Source organism: Corythoichthys intestinalis, chromosome 8 (assembly GCF_030265065.1).
Source record: "Corythoichthys intestinalis isolate RoL2023-P3 chromosome 8, ASM3026506v1, whole genome shotgun sequence".
NCBI classification, from domain to species: Eukaryota; Metazoa; Chordata; class Actinopteri; order Syngnathiformes; family Syngnathidae; genus Corythoichthys; species Corythoichthys intestinalis.
The window spans coordinates 43,472,277-43,485,865 of record NC_080402.1 but is presented as its reverse complement, the minus strand read 5'-3'; the positions used below and the strand labels follow the sequence as shown (position 1 = coordinate 43,485,865).

The 13,589-nt window shown below is 40.1% G+C and overlaps 1 protein-coding gene and 1 non-coding gene across 7 annotated transcripts in view; both read left to right on the top strand.

Annotated features, from left to right (window-relative positions):
- The window catches only part of htt (huntingtin), a 49,314-nt gene that overhangs the window by 17,254 nt on the left and 18,471 nt on the right, over window positions 1-13,589 (top strand). For all 6 annotated transcript variants that reach the window (XM_057843468.1, XM_057843467.1, XM_057843470.1 and 3 more), the window contains 23 exons: window positions 3,609-3,755; window positions 3,856-3,976; window positions 4,052-4,197; window positions 4,776-4,951; window positions 5,101-5,324; window positions 5,396-5,519; window positions 5,613-5,737; window positions 5,808-5,918; window positions 5,990-6,067; window positions 6,982-7,205; window positions 7,321-7,399; window positions 7,513-7,674; window positions 7,754-7,809; window positions 9,526-9,674; window positions 9,762-9,898; window positions 9,989-10,105; window positions 10,198-10,320; window positions 10,392-10,651; window positions 11,430-11,572; window positions 11,644-11,860; window positions 12,029-12,164; window positions 13,083-13,262; window positions 13,380-13,556. In XM_057843468.1, coding sequence (XP_057699451.1) covers window positions 3,609-3,755; window positions 3,856-3,976; window positions 4,052-4,197; window positions 4,776-4,951; window positions 5,101-5,324; window positions 5,396-5,519; window positions 5,613-5,737; window positions 5,808-5,918; window positions 5,990-6,067; window positions 6,982-7,205; window positions 7,321-7,399; window positions 7,513-7,674; window positions 7,754-7,809; window positions 9,526-9,674; window positions 9,762-9,898; window positions 9,989-10,105; window positions 10,198-10,320; window positions 10,392-10,651; window positions 11,430-11,572; window positions 11,644-11,860; window positions 12,029-12,164; window positions 13,083-13,262; window positions 13,380-13,556 — 3,412 coding nt within the window. The remainder of the gene's footprint in view (window positions 1-3,608; window positions 3,756-3,855; window positions 3,977-4,051; window positions 4,198-4,775; window positions 4,952-5,100; window positions 5,325-5,395; window positions 5,520-5,612; window positions 5,738-5,807; window positions 5,919-5,989; window positions 6,068-6,981; window positions 7,206-7,320; window positions 7,400-7,512; window positions 7,675-7,753; window positions 7,810-9,525; window positions 9,675-9,761; window positions 9,899-9,988; window positions 10,106-10,197; window positions 10,321-10,391; window positions 10,652-11,429; window positions 11,573-11,643; window positions 11,861-12,028; window positions 12,165-13,082; window positions 13,263-13,379; window positions 13,557-13,589) is intronic.
- Window positions 6,121-6,249, top strand: LOC130921136 (small Cajal body-specific RNA 14). The gene has a single exon (XR_009064297.1). It is a non-coding gene; the product is annotated as a small Cajal body-specific RNA 14 (non-coding RNA).

Genomic DNA, 13,589 nt, shown 5'->3' with positions numbered 1-13,589 from the left:
AATAACCATCCCCTCTGATTGTTCATTTTCCCAATAGTCCATTGTCGATCATGGCAATGTGCTCATTATGTTGATTAGATCCTTTAGATTAGTTCATAATTCAGTAGTTAGTTTATTCAGTTGATTTGATCCAGAAGATGGGGAATAGCTGAGGACCGATGGTAGGCCGTGTCCGCCACCCTCCTTTTGTCGACTTAAACCTCGTCGCAGTTTTTATTCTGACTCCCGACGAACATTCTCAAGGTTGCGCAGCTTCGTAGTAGGTTGCATCGCCATTCTGGTTGTGGATGGCCTGGTGGACTGGCGTCGCTAGGTCCTTCATAAGGACCGTCCCAGCAATCAGTGTCCCTCCTGGCACAATCAGAAGAGTAGCTGCCAGCAGTTCACCAAAAGGAAACATCCTCGATATCGTTCCACTTCGAGTGTGGTCAGACACAGCGGCCGCCATCTACCCCAGCTATCCTCCACAATATCCAGACTTTAAGGTATTTTCCGGGCAGGCGTTGTCGTGGGCAGGATAGTGGCCAATCGACCAGTTCCATGTCGTTATAGAATTTGAAGAACTTGAAGTCAATTGTCTGTGCATTTACAACCAACAGATGATATGTCCTTGTGAGTTCTGTTTGCATTGGCTTTCAGTCCATTGTTTTGGGTACACTCTGTTTTGCTTCCAGGTTTGAGTTGCCACCCAGACATTATTTAACATTTGTACAGTTCTTATTATGTCCAAGAGTTAGCTTGAGTCAGCAACATAATTATTTAATAAGGCTTGTTTATACCTCCTCTTAAAGACAGCCAATGACCCTGAGCTGGTCACGGCAGAATCTAGCTTGTTCCACAGCTTTACACCAGAGTAAGGAACCGAAAATGATTTTGGTGTTGTTCTAGTGTAGTTAATTTTAAACACATTTTCTCCCCTCAAATCGTATTTCGATTCCCTAGCTTGGAAACGACTTTGCAAGTTATACGGAAAGCTATTAGTTGAGGCTTTGTACATCATCTGTTCCGTTTTGAAATTTATTAAATCATACAGCTTCAATAACTTGGATTTGATGAATAACTCTTGTGTATGTGCTGTGTATTTTGCCTTATGAATAATCCGTATTGCTTTTTTTTGGATGACCAACAGAGGGTGTAATCGAGATTTGTAGGTATTTCCCCAAATTTCGGCGCAGTAAGTCAAATAGGGCAAAAACAGTGCACTATAAATTATTTGGAGGGCCCTGTGATCTAGTACATTTTGAGCTCTGTAAAGGATGGAGACGCTCCTAGCTAATTTATTTTTCAGTTGTCTTATATGTGCATTCCATGTTAATGAATCAAGTATTATACCCAATACCTTGTGTTCTCTAACACGTTCAATAGCCACCTGGTTTAATTGAATGTCTAGGTGTTCTTTCAGTCCTTTTTTTGCCAAATAGCATATATTTAGTTTTACTAAGATTTAGTGACAGTTTATTGGCATTGAACCATTAATGTAGCTTGCCTAGTTCCTCATTCACTTGTTGGGTCATTCTGTTTAGGTCGTTACCTGAGAAAAAGATATCGGTGTCATCTGCAAAAAGCACCATTTTTAATATGTTGGATACCTTGTATATATCATTTATATATAATAGAAACAATTTTGGTCCCAAGACAGAGCCTTGAGGTACTCCGCATGTAACTTAAAGTTTTTCCGACCTTTTCCCACTAATTGTCACATATTGATGCCTTTTAGATAGATAACTACGTATCCAGTCTAGAGCTATTCCTCTGTAGTAACAATAGGAACTATTGTTACTTGGGTTTGAGTTTCCCGAGGAACAGATATAGTTGACGGACACACACAGGAAGTCTGTGTTGTTACGTTTGTTATGGTCCGAGTTGCGGAGCTGCAATAAACGTTGACTCAAATGAGTTCAAGAAACTAAATTCTGTGCTTAATGAAGAGTGAAAAAAGCAGAATTTAACACAGACGAAATCATTCGGCCGATCAGAGTGAAGTATTACCGAAACAAAACGGTGACGTCACGTACCGTAATGGTCGGCAAAGGATCGCCGCATACGTTTCTTCAACACAACGTGGCCGTGTCAATAAAAAAAAAAAATCGGTTTATATATATGTATATATATATATATATATATATATAAATATTTCTGTCTTCATCCATGTACCCGTTTATAATGTGCACCATGATTTTACAAGTTGATTTTGGGGGGGAAAAGTGCGCATTATATTCGGGAAATTACGGTATTTTCATAATCAATTAATGAACCGATAAATTGGATAAATGTCACTTTTTTTCCAATTACCTTCACAGTTTACCTTGAAGTGGTTTTAGGCATGTTGCAAGTAACAATGAAGACAAAATGGATGACTATTTCCTTCAAAAATAATATTTTATTACAGCTTCCTGACTTAACTGTAGTCTTCAACTATATTGGTTATCAAATTCGTTGGCAGCTAATTTATTAATCGATTGAATCGATTAGTTGTTGCAACCTTATTAAAAACCTAATTTAGACAGTAAGAAATTTCACTTGTTTCCCAAAGCAGATTTTTGTTCATGTCCTACTTTGACTTAACAAAAATATGAAGAAATTTGATTATATTTATAGCGGAGAAATTATATCAATGTTACAGTTAGTGCTGCAACGATCAATCGATTAACTCGAGTAATTCGGTTAGGGAAAAAAAGCTTCGAATCAAATTTTGCTGCCTCGAGTATTCGTTTAATTAGAGTGGCGTTGCAATTGTTCGTTTTGAAAGTGTTTGCATTTAATTTTATTGATTACGGTGCATACACTGCCTTTTAGTGGCAACAGTGAATATGACATAACTCATTTTACATGACTGAATCCAGCTGCTCCTTATTAAGACCGACATAAGCTTATGTTTTTTTTTATGCATTAATAATTTTGTTCATAATTATGTTTAGCTGTTTTTGGTGGGAACATGTGTTTGAACAATTTGTTGAGAGTATTGTTTAAAAAAATAAAACTGCATGTTATAGCCTTTAACCTAGCAGACTTTTGCTATGCAAGTTAGTCAATTGTTCTTTTGTTGCACTTAGATCGTCATTTATTTAATGTTTGATACCGTTTGAGGCTAAACTCAGGTATTTTATTTTGTAATAAAAGTGTAATTCTGCACAGTTTGAAGAAACACTCGGGAAATTTTATTTTGTTTTAATGCTCTTTTGAAAGTGCAATCTTGGCAATCTATTGTTTTACATTACCTAAACTGTATTCTGCAATGCATGAAATTTTTCTAATCCGATTACTCAATTATTGGAACTAACTAGTTGATAGATTAATCAACTACTAAAATAATCGATAGCTCCAGCTCTAGTTATAATTTCAAAAATGTAGACAAGTTTAAGGTGAAGAAGGTCCTAAACGATTATTTGGTTGTCAAAATAGTTGTCGATTAATTTGCTAATCGATTAGTTGTCGGTTAATTGAATAACTGTTGAACCCCGGTTAGGTAATATTATTTCATTTGCAATATAGTAACGCTTATTTACCTACTTATTATTCGAATATTTCTTAATCCTTGCTGCTCGACTCATTCATAAAATAAGTTTTAATTCCAACTGTTTCTTCCATGTCCTTTGTCAATCCCCCAGACTCGTATCTAGATTGTTTTACGACTGTGACCAGGGCCAAACAGACCCTGTTGTCGCAGTTGCCCGAGACCAGAGTTCAGTTTACCTGCAGCTGTTGATGCATGAGGCACAACCCCCCTCTCAATTCACAGTCAGCACTATCACAAGGTAACCATATTGTAGGTCGCCCACATAATGGCAAACCATCTGTGTCCCTCAAGATAATTTTATGAGGTGTTACAAAATAGTGCTATTTTGTATTTGACAGGACTTATCGGGGTTTTAACCTATCCAACACGGTGCCTGATGTCACATTGGAAAACAACTTGTCTCGTGTTGTCGCCGCCATCTCCCATGCTTTCACCTCATCAACCTCGAGGGCCCTGACAGTAAGCTTTTATATGTGCAGTTACTCAAAAATATTTTAACAATTTGTAACATTTTTTCCTACACCTTTTCTTAAGTTTGGCTGCTGTGAGGCACTATGTCTTCTGGCTTCAAATTTTCCAGTGTGCACATGGAGCACTGGCTGGCACTGTGGCTATATCAACTCCACTAGTGCGGTTTCATCGCGAACCAATCTCAACCGCAGTAGGGGCAGGGCTTCAAGGTTTGTGATCAAACATCAACGCATATAAGGTTATGAAACCCGTAAAGCAGGGGTCCCCAAACTACGGCCCGTGGGCTGGATATGGCCCGCCTCCACATTTGGTCCGGCACCCTGAGCAATACCAGACGACATTTTGAATTATTTTTTTTTTTCCTTAATAGTGTTATTTATTTCCTGGCCTTATTCTTTGAAGAACTCAGAAAGGGTTATTTGGTTATTATCTATTTAATTAATAGTGTTATTATTATTTATTATGATTATTATATTATTATTATTATTATTTTATTTACTTTTGTTCCGTGAAGAATCCAGAAAGGGTTATTTGATTGTGGCTTTCTGAAAAACAATAATTTTTTACATTTAGGCACTCCTGCAATCGTCACACTTTTTCTGTTACAAACTGACCCCGGCCCCTCATCAGAGAAGGGAAAAGTTATGTGGCCCTCGCAGGAAAAAGTTTGGGGACCCCTGCCGTAAAGGGAAGCTCATCCCCTTTTAAAAACCGTGGTATATCGTTAAGCACATGCCTACCCAAATGCTGTGTTTATATCTGTATATTTTTGGTCACTCTTATTTAGTCTCTCCCAGCCAAATAATACGCCAAACTCAAACACTTCTGCACCTGACGTGGACCGAAGGAACCTAACAGTGGGAATGGCCAACATGGTGCTTTCTTTGCTGTCATCTGCTTGGTTTCCACTAGACCTCTCCGCACACCAGGACGCCTTGTTGCTAGCTGGTAACCTGTTGGCTGGTGAGAAATGCAGATGAATCACAACAACTCTATGACTTGAACTTACTTTTTGAATATGCATATTCAATTGCAGTTGTATTTGTATTTGAACTAATGTAATTATATTGATTGTATTTTAAATCATATTCAAATCACCCTCTCGATTTAAGCGGTGGCTCCTAAATGCATGCGCAACCCCTGGGCTGGAGAGGAAGACGGTGGCAGTGCCAGCTCTTATCCAAGTGGAGGCCCAAATAAGATGGACGAACCCTGGGTAGCATTGTCGGAGCGCTCCCTGGTGACAATGGTGGACCAGCTTTTTTCCCACCTTCTGAAGGTTCTCAACATCTGTGCCCATGTTCTGGATGACACTCCCCCGGGACCAGCAGTTAAGGTTGTGATTTTGTCTGTATGGATAACTTCTTTTCATGTCACTCAATTGCTTCACCTTACCTCTTTCTAAAGGCCACACTGCCCTCCCTGACCAACACACCCTCGCTCAGTCCCATCCGCAGAAAGGGCAAAGAGAAGGAAGTTACTGATCCCAATGCTGTGCCTTTGAGCCCAAAGAAAAGCAATGAGAATCCAGGTACATAACACACAACCAAAGGACAGACATGCCCCTCCCCCTTCATGCACTTTAAACACTGAAGTGGTGTGTATTTGGGGTGGCTGGTTGCAGGTAGAGCCTCTGACAGTACAAGTGGAACAGCAGTTAGCAAGTCTAACACTCTCGGCAGTTTCTACCATTTGCCACCCTACCTCAAGCTTCATGATGTCCTTAAAGCAACTCATGCCAACTACAAGGTAACAATGTCATTGTATTTCCTTGTCCAATTATCAGAAATTTTACTGTCATTTGCAATGTTTCTCTTAGGTGACGTTGGACCTTCACACTAGCCATGAGAAGTTTGGTGGTTTCCTTCGTGCTGCCTTGGATGTTCTGTCTCAACTGCTTGAGCTGGCCACACTTCATGACATCAGCAAGGTGTTTTATTTGACTTTTTTTTTAATATAACAGATGTCAGAAATAAATTTTACACTTTCCCCTCTGTGTAGTGTGTGGAGGAAATGTTAGGGTATCTCAAGTCCTGCTTCTCCCGGGAACCTACCATGGCTACAGTTTGTGTTCAGCAGGTCAGTATTTGTTGTAGGTAAGATAATATGCTTATTTGGATTTTGAATTGTGTGTGGAAGTCTTCATATGGTCGCACCACTGAGCAGTGTGTTGCCACCACGGACTCCACACAGAGTAAGTTGGATCCTGCCGACAGAGCCCGGAAAGGTGTTGGTTTCTCTGTGCGATGGTTCCATACACTCTATAGTCCAGTGTAAAATCAGAGAGAGAGAGAGACAAAAAGTTAAATTTACATTGAAGGTGCACTAATCAGGGCCGATTAAAAAAAATTTTTTTTAATGAAAATAAAAAATTGGGGACCGGTGAACAGTCAATCACTAAAAATGAAATCGACTTTGTCTGCCAATTGGGTCTAGAATTAATAAGCCCCATTAGCCTGCTAGTACGTATTTGGTTTCGGTCATGGGCCATAATATGAAATATAGGTGCGACTGTTGTGTATTTTCGTACTGGAGATGCCTGTTTAGGGAAAGCTCACATTTGGCTCACTTTCAAATTGTTCCAGCATTAAAAGTTATTATGATGGGAAAAGGAGACTCAGAGGCGTGATACAATTTAATGCTTCTCCCCAAAATTAATTCATAGGTTTCCTTAAATCTTGTGATTTTCTTTTTCATGAAGCAAGATAATCCTTCATTTTAATTTTTGAAAAAGAAAACTTAGAAATTCTTGGGAAAGAAGTTTTTCACCTTTTAATTATTTTTTGGAGAACTACTCAACATGCATTTGAAAAACAGTCTTGTTTTAAAGAAAATGATCAGTGTTTTACAATGAAACGAAATTGATTGAAATTTTAAATTTACATGTTGTTTATGAAAAACTTGTGATCGGCCGATTGGTGCACACCTAATTACTTGTAAAATCAAAACAGTTTCATCAAATTCTTTTCTGCATGTAATCTGTTATTCTTCAGTTGTTAAAAACACTGTTTGGAACCAACTTGGCATCCCAGTATGAGGGTGTCCTGAGTGGACCAAGCCGTGCCCAGGGCAAAGTGCTTCGTCTTGGCTCGTCCAGCTTGAGACCAGGGCTGTACCACTACTGCTTCATGGCACCATACACCCACTTCACGCAGGCTTTGGCAGATGCCAGTCTCCGTAACATGGTGCAGGCTGAGCAAGAGCAGGACACCTCTGGGTAGATTTCAACATACAGACCAGTTGCAGGAAATTGCAAAAATTCATTTTTGGGCTGTTGAAAAATCTGTAGCATTAAAAAGGAATCGTGTTTTTGTTGCTTTGTCAAATTGCAGATGGTTTGATGTGATGCAGAAAGCATCAAACCAGCTTCGGTCTAACATTGCGAATGCAACACGCCACAGAAGCGACAAGGTAATTTTATTTTTCATGTTGCATCAGGTAGTTCATCACAAAATATACAGTATATAATTAAAATAAAAAAAACAAAAACATGATTTACTCTTCTTCTTTAATTATTTGCCCAGAATGCCATCCACAACCACATCCGTCTCTTCGAACCACTTGTGATTAAAGCTTTGAAGCAGTACACAACTAGCACCTCTGTGGCTCTGCAGAGACAAGTGTTGGATCTTCTTGCCCAACTTGTGCAGCTCAGAGTCAACTACTGCCTGTTGGACTCCGATCAGGTTGACCAAATGAACACTATGATCTGCTTCTTTTGTCTTGGATTATTCTCCCTCAACATCTCATTTATTTCTTTTGTAGGTCTTCATAGGGTTTGTCTTGAAACAGTTTGAATATATTGAAGTGGGACAGTTTCGGTAAGTTTGTCCAAATACCATAAACACATGTCACTAGTGTAGTGTAGTATTTTTATGTACAGTACTTTTTAATTTGTGACGAAGAGAGGTTTTACCCTTGATAAGGCAAGTGACCATTTCTGGTAGTTACAAAATAAACACCATTAGGACCTGGCTTCCACTTTTCTGGACATGTAGGCCTCAGTATTAACATTTAGTACAAGTGTGGTTTACATCAGTGGCCCCCAACTTTTTTTGCACCACGGACGGTGTGAAGTGGGCCTTTTTTTAGACGGCCCGGCAATGTCTGGCAGAAAAATAGTTAATGTGAAATAACACGACGGGGCTAAAAACGAACATTAAGTCGAGGAAAAATATAACTCACCAGACACTGAATACACTTTTTTTTAACAGCGGCTTCTAAAACATCACGGCAAATATCCTTGGTCGCAGGCACGATAAGTTCTTCTCCAATCATGAAAGGTTTCTTGGCTTTAGCATTACAGTTCGCCACGAGGTATGATGCTCGTAGTGCATTCGATGCTGTTGATGTAGTGGGTGCTGGTGGGCCTCACTATTTCAGTCCTTCGTGCTCGCGCTTTTTTGTTTAAAAAATTCCAAAGGCTTATCCATTATCCCTGGGTGCTTTTGGCCCCATATTATGCAGAGTGGACTTAGCGTAGGCCCCCCCTCTGACTTGTCAGGTGGCCTTTTCCCAGTAAAAAGCTGTCCAAAGACATCTGTTTTTCAGTCATCTACACTAGCGGGTGGGCTTATTATTTCCGGGAATAAATCTGATGCGCCTTTGTCGTACGTCATTATCGAGGACAAGAGCACATAGATATAAAGAAAAAAAATAGATCCAATTGATTTCTATGACGACATCCTGTCCAGTTTTATTATACCTTTTGACTCATCCGAGCAAAAAGACCGGAAGCACCCTGTCTGCCATTGCTTATGTGTACCGGGCGCAGCACACAGCCAGCAGAAGGCAGCTAACTCTACTGTTTACATTGACTGACGCGGGGCTGCTACTGTGGTGTGTGAGCATCCTAGGAATGGCCGCCACCACTATAAGGCGACATCCACATATCTCTACTTGTATTAGTCAATAGAGTAGGCAGGCAGATTGGTGTGTCAAGAGGCACAAGCCAGATTTCGGTTGATAAAAAATATTTACCATTTCTGTGCGGCGCGCTAGCATATGTGCCACGGACCGGTACTGGTCCCCGGCCTGGTGGTTGGGGACCACTTGTCTTCATGACCCAAAATGTGATATTCACATATGTGGACACCAAGTCGACAGTATATTAAAATATATAGTTTTTCTTATTATAATCATTATTGTATTTTTTTTTTAATGTTTGTTTATATGAATAAATATATTTGTCAATAATACAATGCTAATAAATCAAAATAAATAACATTAAAATGAATGAAAACTGGTGATGGCCCCATTACACTGTAAAGTTTTTATTTTTTGACAACAATAGACATCAAACTCATTTAAACTGAGAGGACAGGCTTTGAATGATTATGTTTCAGTGACAGTGACGGCGCCAGACGTCCAATCCATTGGACTGGGATGGTTGGCAGCTGCTAGCCTCTCCCAGTCAAATTGGATTGGACATCTGGTGTCATCAATGATAGCCAATGTGTTATATGAATGCCCTATAAAGGGTAACAAGTTAACAACACATCTTCTAATTCAGTGGACTACAATTATGTTTCTCTTAGAGAATCAGAGGCCGTCATACCAAACATCTTTTTCTTCCTGGTGCTGCTTTCCTATGAACGCTACCACTCCAAGCAGATAATCGGTATTCCTAAAATCATCCAGCTGTGTGATGGCATAATGGCCAGTGGTAGGAAAGCTGTCACACATGGTAATAGATGCACACTTGATAAAGTATACAACAACAACAAAAACTGGACAGGTAATTCTAATACACGATTTTCCGTTTTCTATGAAGCGATCCCTGCCTTGCAGCCAATCGTTCATGACCTCTTTGTCCTGAGGGGCTCTAACAAGGCTGATGCAGGCAAAGAGTTGGATACGCAGAAGGAAGTGGTGGTCTCTATGCTTCTCAGACTTGTTCAGTACCATCAGGTACGCAGGTTGCAATAAGGCACGACCGAGTATTCTCAGGTTATCCCAACTTGGCCTCTCATCAATGTATTTTCTTTATTTATAATGAAGGTTTTGGAGATGTTCATCCTAGTTTTGCAACAGTGTCACAAAGAAAATGAAGACAAGTGGAAGAGGTTGTCAAGACAAATTGCAGACGTTATACTTCCTATGATTGCCAAGCAGCAGGTAAGATGTTGGCCAAAAAGTGATGTCATCATTAGAATATATTTTGAGCCCATCTTTTATCATTTTCATGATTGTGGGGTTTCTTTCAACAGATGCATCTGGATTCTCCTGAGGCGTTAGGTGTTTTGAACACTCTTTTTGAAAGTGTAGCGCCTTCCTCTCTTAGGCCTGTGGATATGCTGCTAAAGAGCATGTTTGTCGTCCCGCATACCATGGTGAGAAATTACGCTACAATGTGACCAGTACTTGTCAGTTGTTAACTTTTATCCATGTCCCATTCCTTCAGGCATCAGTGACTACAGTCCAACTGTGGGTCTCTGGTATTTTGGCGGTGCTCAGGGTACTTGTCTCTCAGTCAACTGAGGATATTGTGTTATCACGAGTCCACGAGCTCTCGCTCTCCCCACATTTACTTTGCTGCAACACAGTCCGTCGCCTCTATCAACAGAGTCCATCTCCAAATTCTGTTACCCCTTTGGATGCAATTGCTAATGAAGAACGTAATGGTGATTCATCAAAAGTCCTACCTGAGGAAACGTTTGCCAGGTTAGTGTGAGAATATGTGCATGCCTATTTATTGGCCTTTGTTGAAATAAACAGCTTTTTATTTTTGTCAAATTACTGAGACTTGCATGATTTCCTTGTCTCGGGCTGTAGTTACATTTTTTTTTAGGTTTCAAGGTGTGATAAATTATCCCTCAACCATACAAACAACTAGGGTTGTGAGAAAATATCGAAATGGTGATATATCATGATATTTTGCATCCCAAAAGGTTATCGATATGCTCATGGCAAAAATCGAGTTATCGTTTTAAAAAGGTGTCATTCTTTTCTTTTTTTTTTTTTAAGAAGGAACCAACAAGTTGCTACCAAAATCTTCCATAATAGTGTCTCAGTTAACTCTATGGCTGCAATTGGCGGTGCTTGACGCCCAATCCATTAAGACTGGGAAGGGCGAATGAATGTCCGTTCAAAACTAGAGCATTCGCAGTCACTCTTTCCGATTTTTGGGGCATTTACAGGTCACTTGACTGAAAATCAACAGGCCATGTCCTGAAATGGCCCAAAATGAACTCGTTGCCTGACATTGGCTGCCAGAGACGGCAATAGCAGTGGGAGGGGCCCGTTTGAAGTGGGATGGGTTCATTCACTGCTACCCTCCCAGCTCAAATGGATTGGACTTCTTCTAGGGAAGGATGAAGATAGCTTGTTTTTCTGTTTATTAGTTGTTTTGTAGAATGATTTCCTGACCAAGTTATCGATAATCGTTGTATCGCCATATCGTGACATGTCTGATTTCACTTTGGTTTTGTCTTCACTTTAGGTTCCTGCTTCAAATGGTTGGAGTCCTACTGGATGAAATTTCTTCCAAACGGGTGAAAGTGGATATTACAGAACAGCAACACACTTTCTATTGCCAGCAGCTGGGTACGCTGCTCATGTGTTTAATACACATCTTCAAAAGTGGTAAGCGTTAATGAAATGCAAAGTTATGATGACGAGCAGACGTTTAGCATTCTTAATGCTTTTCTACCCAGGTATGTTTCGCAGGATCACAGCTGCTGCGAGTCTCCTCCTACAGGGTGACCAGAATGACTCAGAGGCTGGCCTTTACTACCATTTAGAAACCCTGAACAGCATGGTGCAGGGCTTGATCACCACCCACCCCTCTTTGGTGCTGCTCTGGTGCCAAGTCCTCCTCCTCATCAACTACACAAACTACTCATGGTGGGCTGAGGTTCACCAAACACCAAGGTAGAAACTGGACATTAATCCAACAGTCTGATTTGAGTTTAAAAAGAAAAATAATAATAATTCCAGTATGTAGGCTATCAGGGAAGGAGACAAATCTATAGTTAGATTTTGTAAGTTATTAGTGACATGAATTTTAACCCCATCGTTTTCACGTTGACTTTCTATCAGGAGACAAAGCCGATCATGCACAAAACTGCTCAGCCCTCACTCCTCAGGAGAAGGCGATGAGGAGAATTCTGCTTTCGCCATGATCAACAAAGAGATTGTCCGCAGGGGAGCCCTCATCCTCTTCTGTGATTATGTGGTGAGCCTGTTTGATTATAACAGAATTGTTTCGTTACATATTCCCGTATATCTACACCCAAATATGTGCACCTGCATTAGATTTATGAACATTGTTGTTAATAACGGCGTTATATTTTTTCAGTAGTGAGAAATCTAATTAATTATTTTTTCTATCTTTGCAACGCCGTTACTGAGGGTGTGAAGGGGTGCATTACTGCAATTTGGTTGAATGAAGAGTGAGTTGTCGACAGTTGAATTTGTCACACAATACCTGCCTCTTGTCTGGAGAGAGCAAAGCGGGAGGGGGGAGAATGGAAGGGGGTAGTGACATCGTTGCAAATGCGAAGCTTGTCTAGTTGGTTGGATCATGCCATGCTTCATTGCACGCTCTGGCAAACACAACAAGAAAGCGATAATGGCGACGGGCCAGGAAATTTCATAGGTAGCGTTCTCAAACTGGAAGTACCGGCATTACTTCTTTCTCATTGAAATTAAAGGCAAGAATGAGTCCTTTTACCCAAGTTTACGTTTTGGGGTATCGGTTTTTGCACTTGAATTATTTTCAATTTTTAATATTGTAACTTTACAGAATATTTAAGGATATTCTTCTTATTGTGCAATAGGCCTGACATACAGTTTGAGATTTGCACTGGCTAATGGTCAGTTTACTTTGTGTTTTCTTAACAGACTAACATATTTGATCCAAATAAATACTAAATCTTATTTACATATTTGATGTGAGATGTTATAGAATGTATAATTTAATAACGTGTAGAACATGAAAAGCAATGTCAGTTACTTTGCTGAGTAACAAATTACTCTTGCAGTGCGGTAACTGAGTTGCTAACTCAATTACTTTTTGGGAGAAGTAATTTGTAACTGTAATTAATTACTTTTTAAAAGTAAGATTAACAACACTATAACTGTGTTTTTGCAGTGTCAGAACCTCCATGACTCAGAGCATCTAACCTGGTTGATAGTTAACCATGTCAGTGACCTCATCAGCCTTTCCCATGAGCCACCGGTGCAGGATTTCATCAGTGCTGTGCACCGAAATTCAGCTGCCAGCGGTCTCTTCATCCAAGCTATTCAATCCCGTTGTGACAACCTGACCAATGTGAGCACTCTTATCTGGACTTTTTCACTTTTAGTCAGACTGCCTAAGAGTTACCACCATGTTAAAAAATATGTGCTTATCAATCAGCTGCGTATTCCCCTGAATGTTTTTGTGCAGCCTACCATGTTGAAAAAGACGCTGCAATGTTTAGAAGGTATCCACTTGAGCCAGTCTGGTTCCCTGCTGATGCTGTATGTGGATAAGCTGCTCAACACACCCTTCAGGGTTTTGGCCCGCATGGTGGACACGCTGGCGTGTCGCAGGGTGGAGATGTTGCTAGCTGAAACGTTGCAGGTTATACATCCTTTTAAAAATATATATATCAAT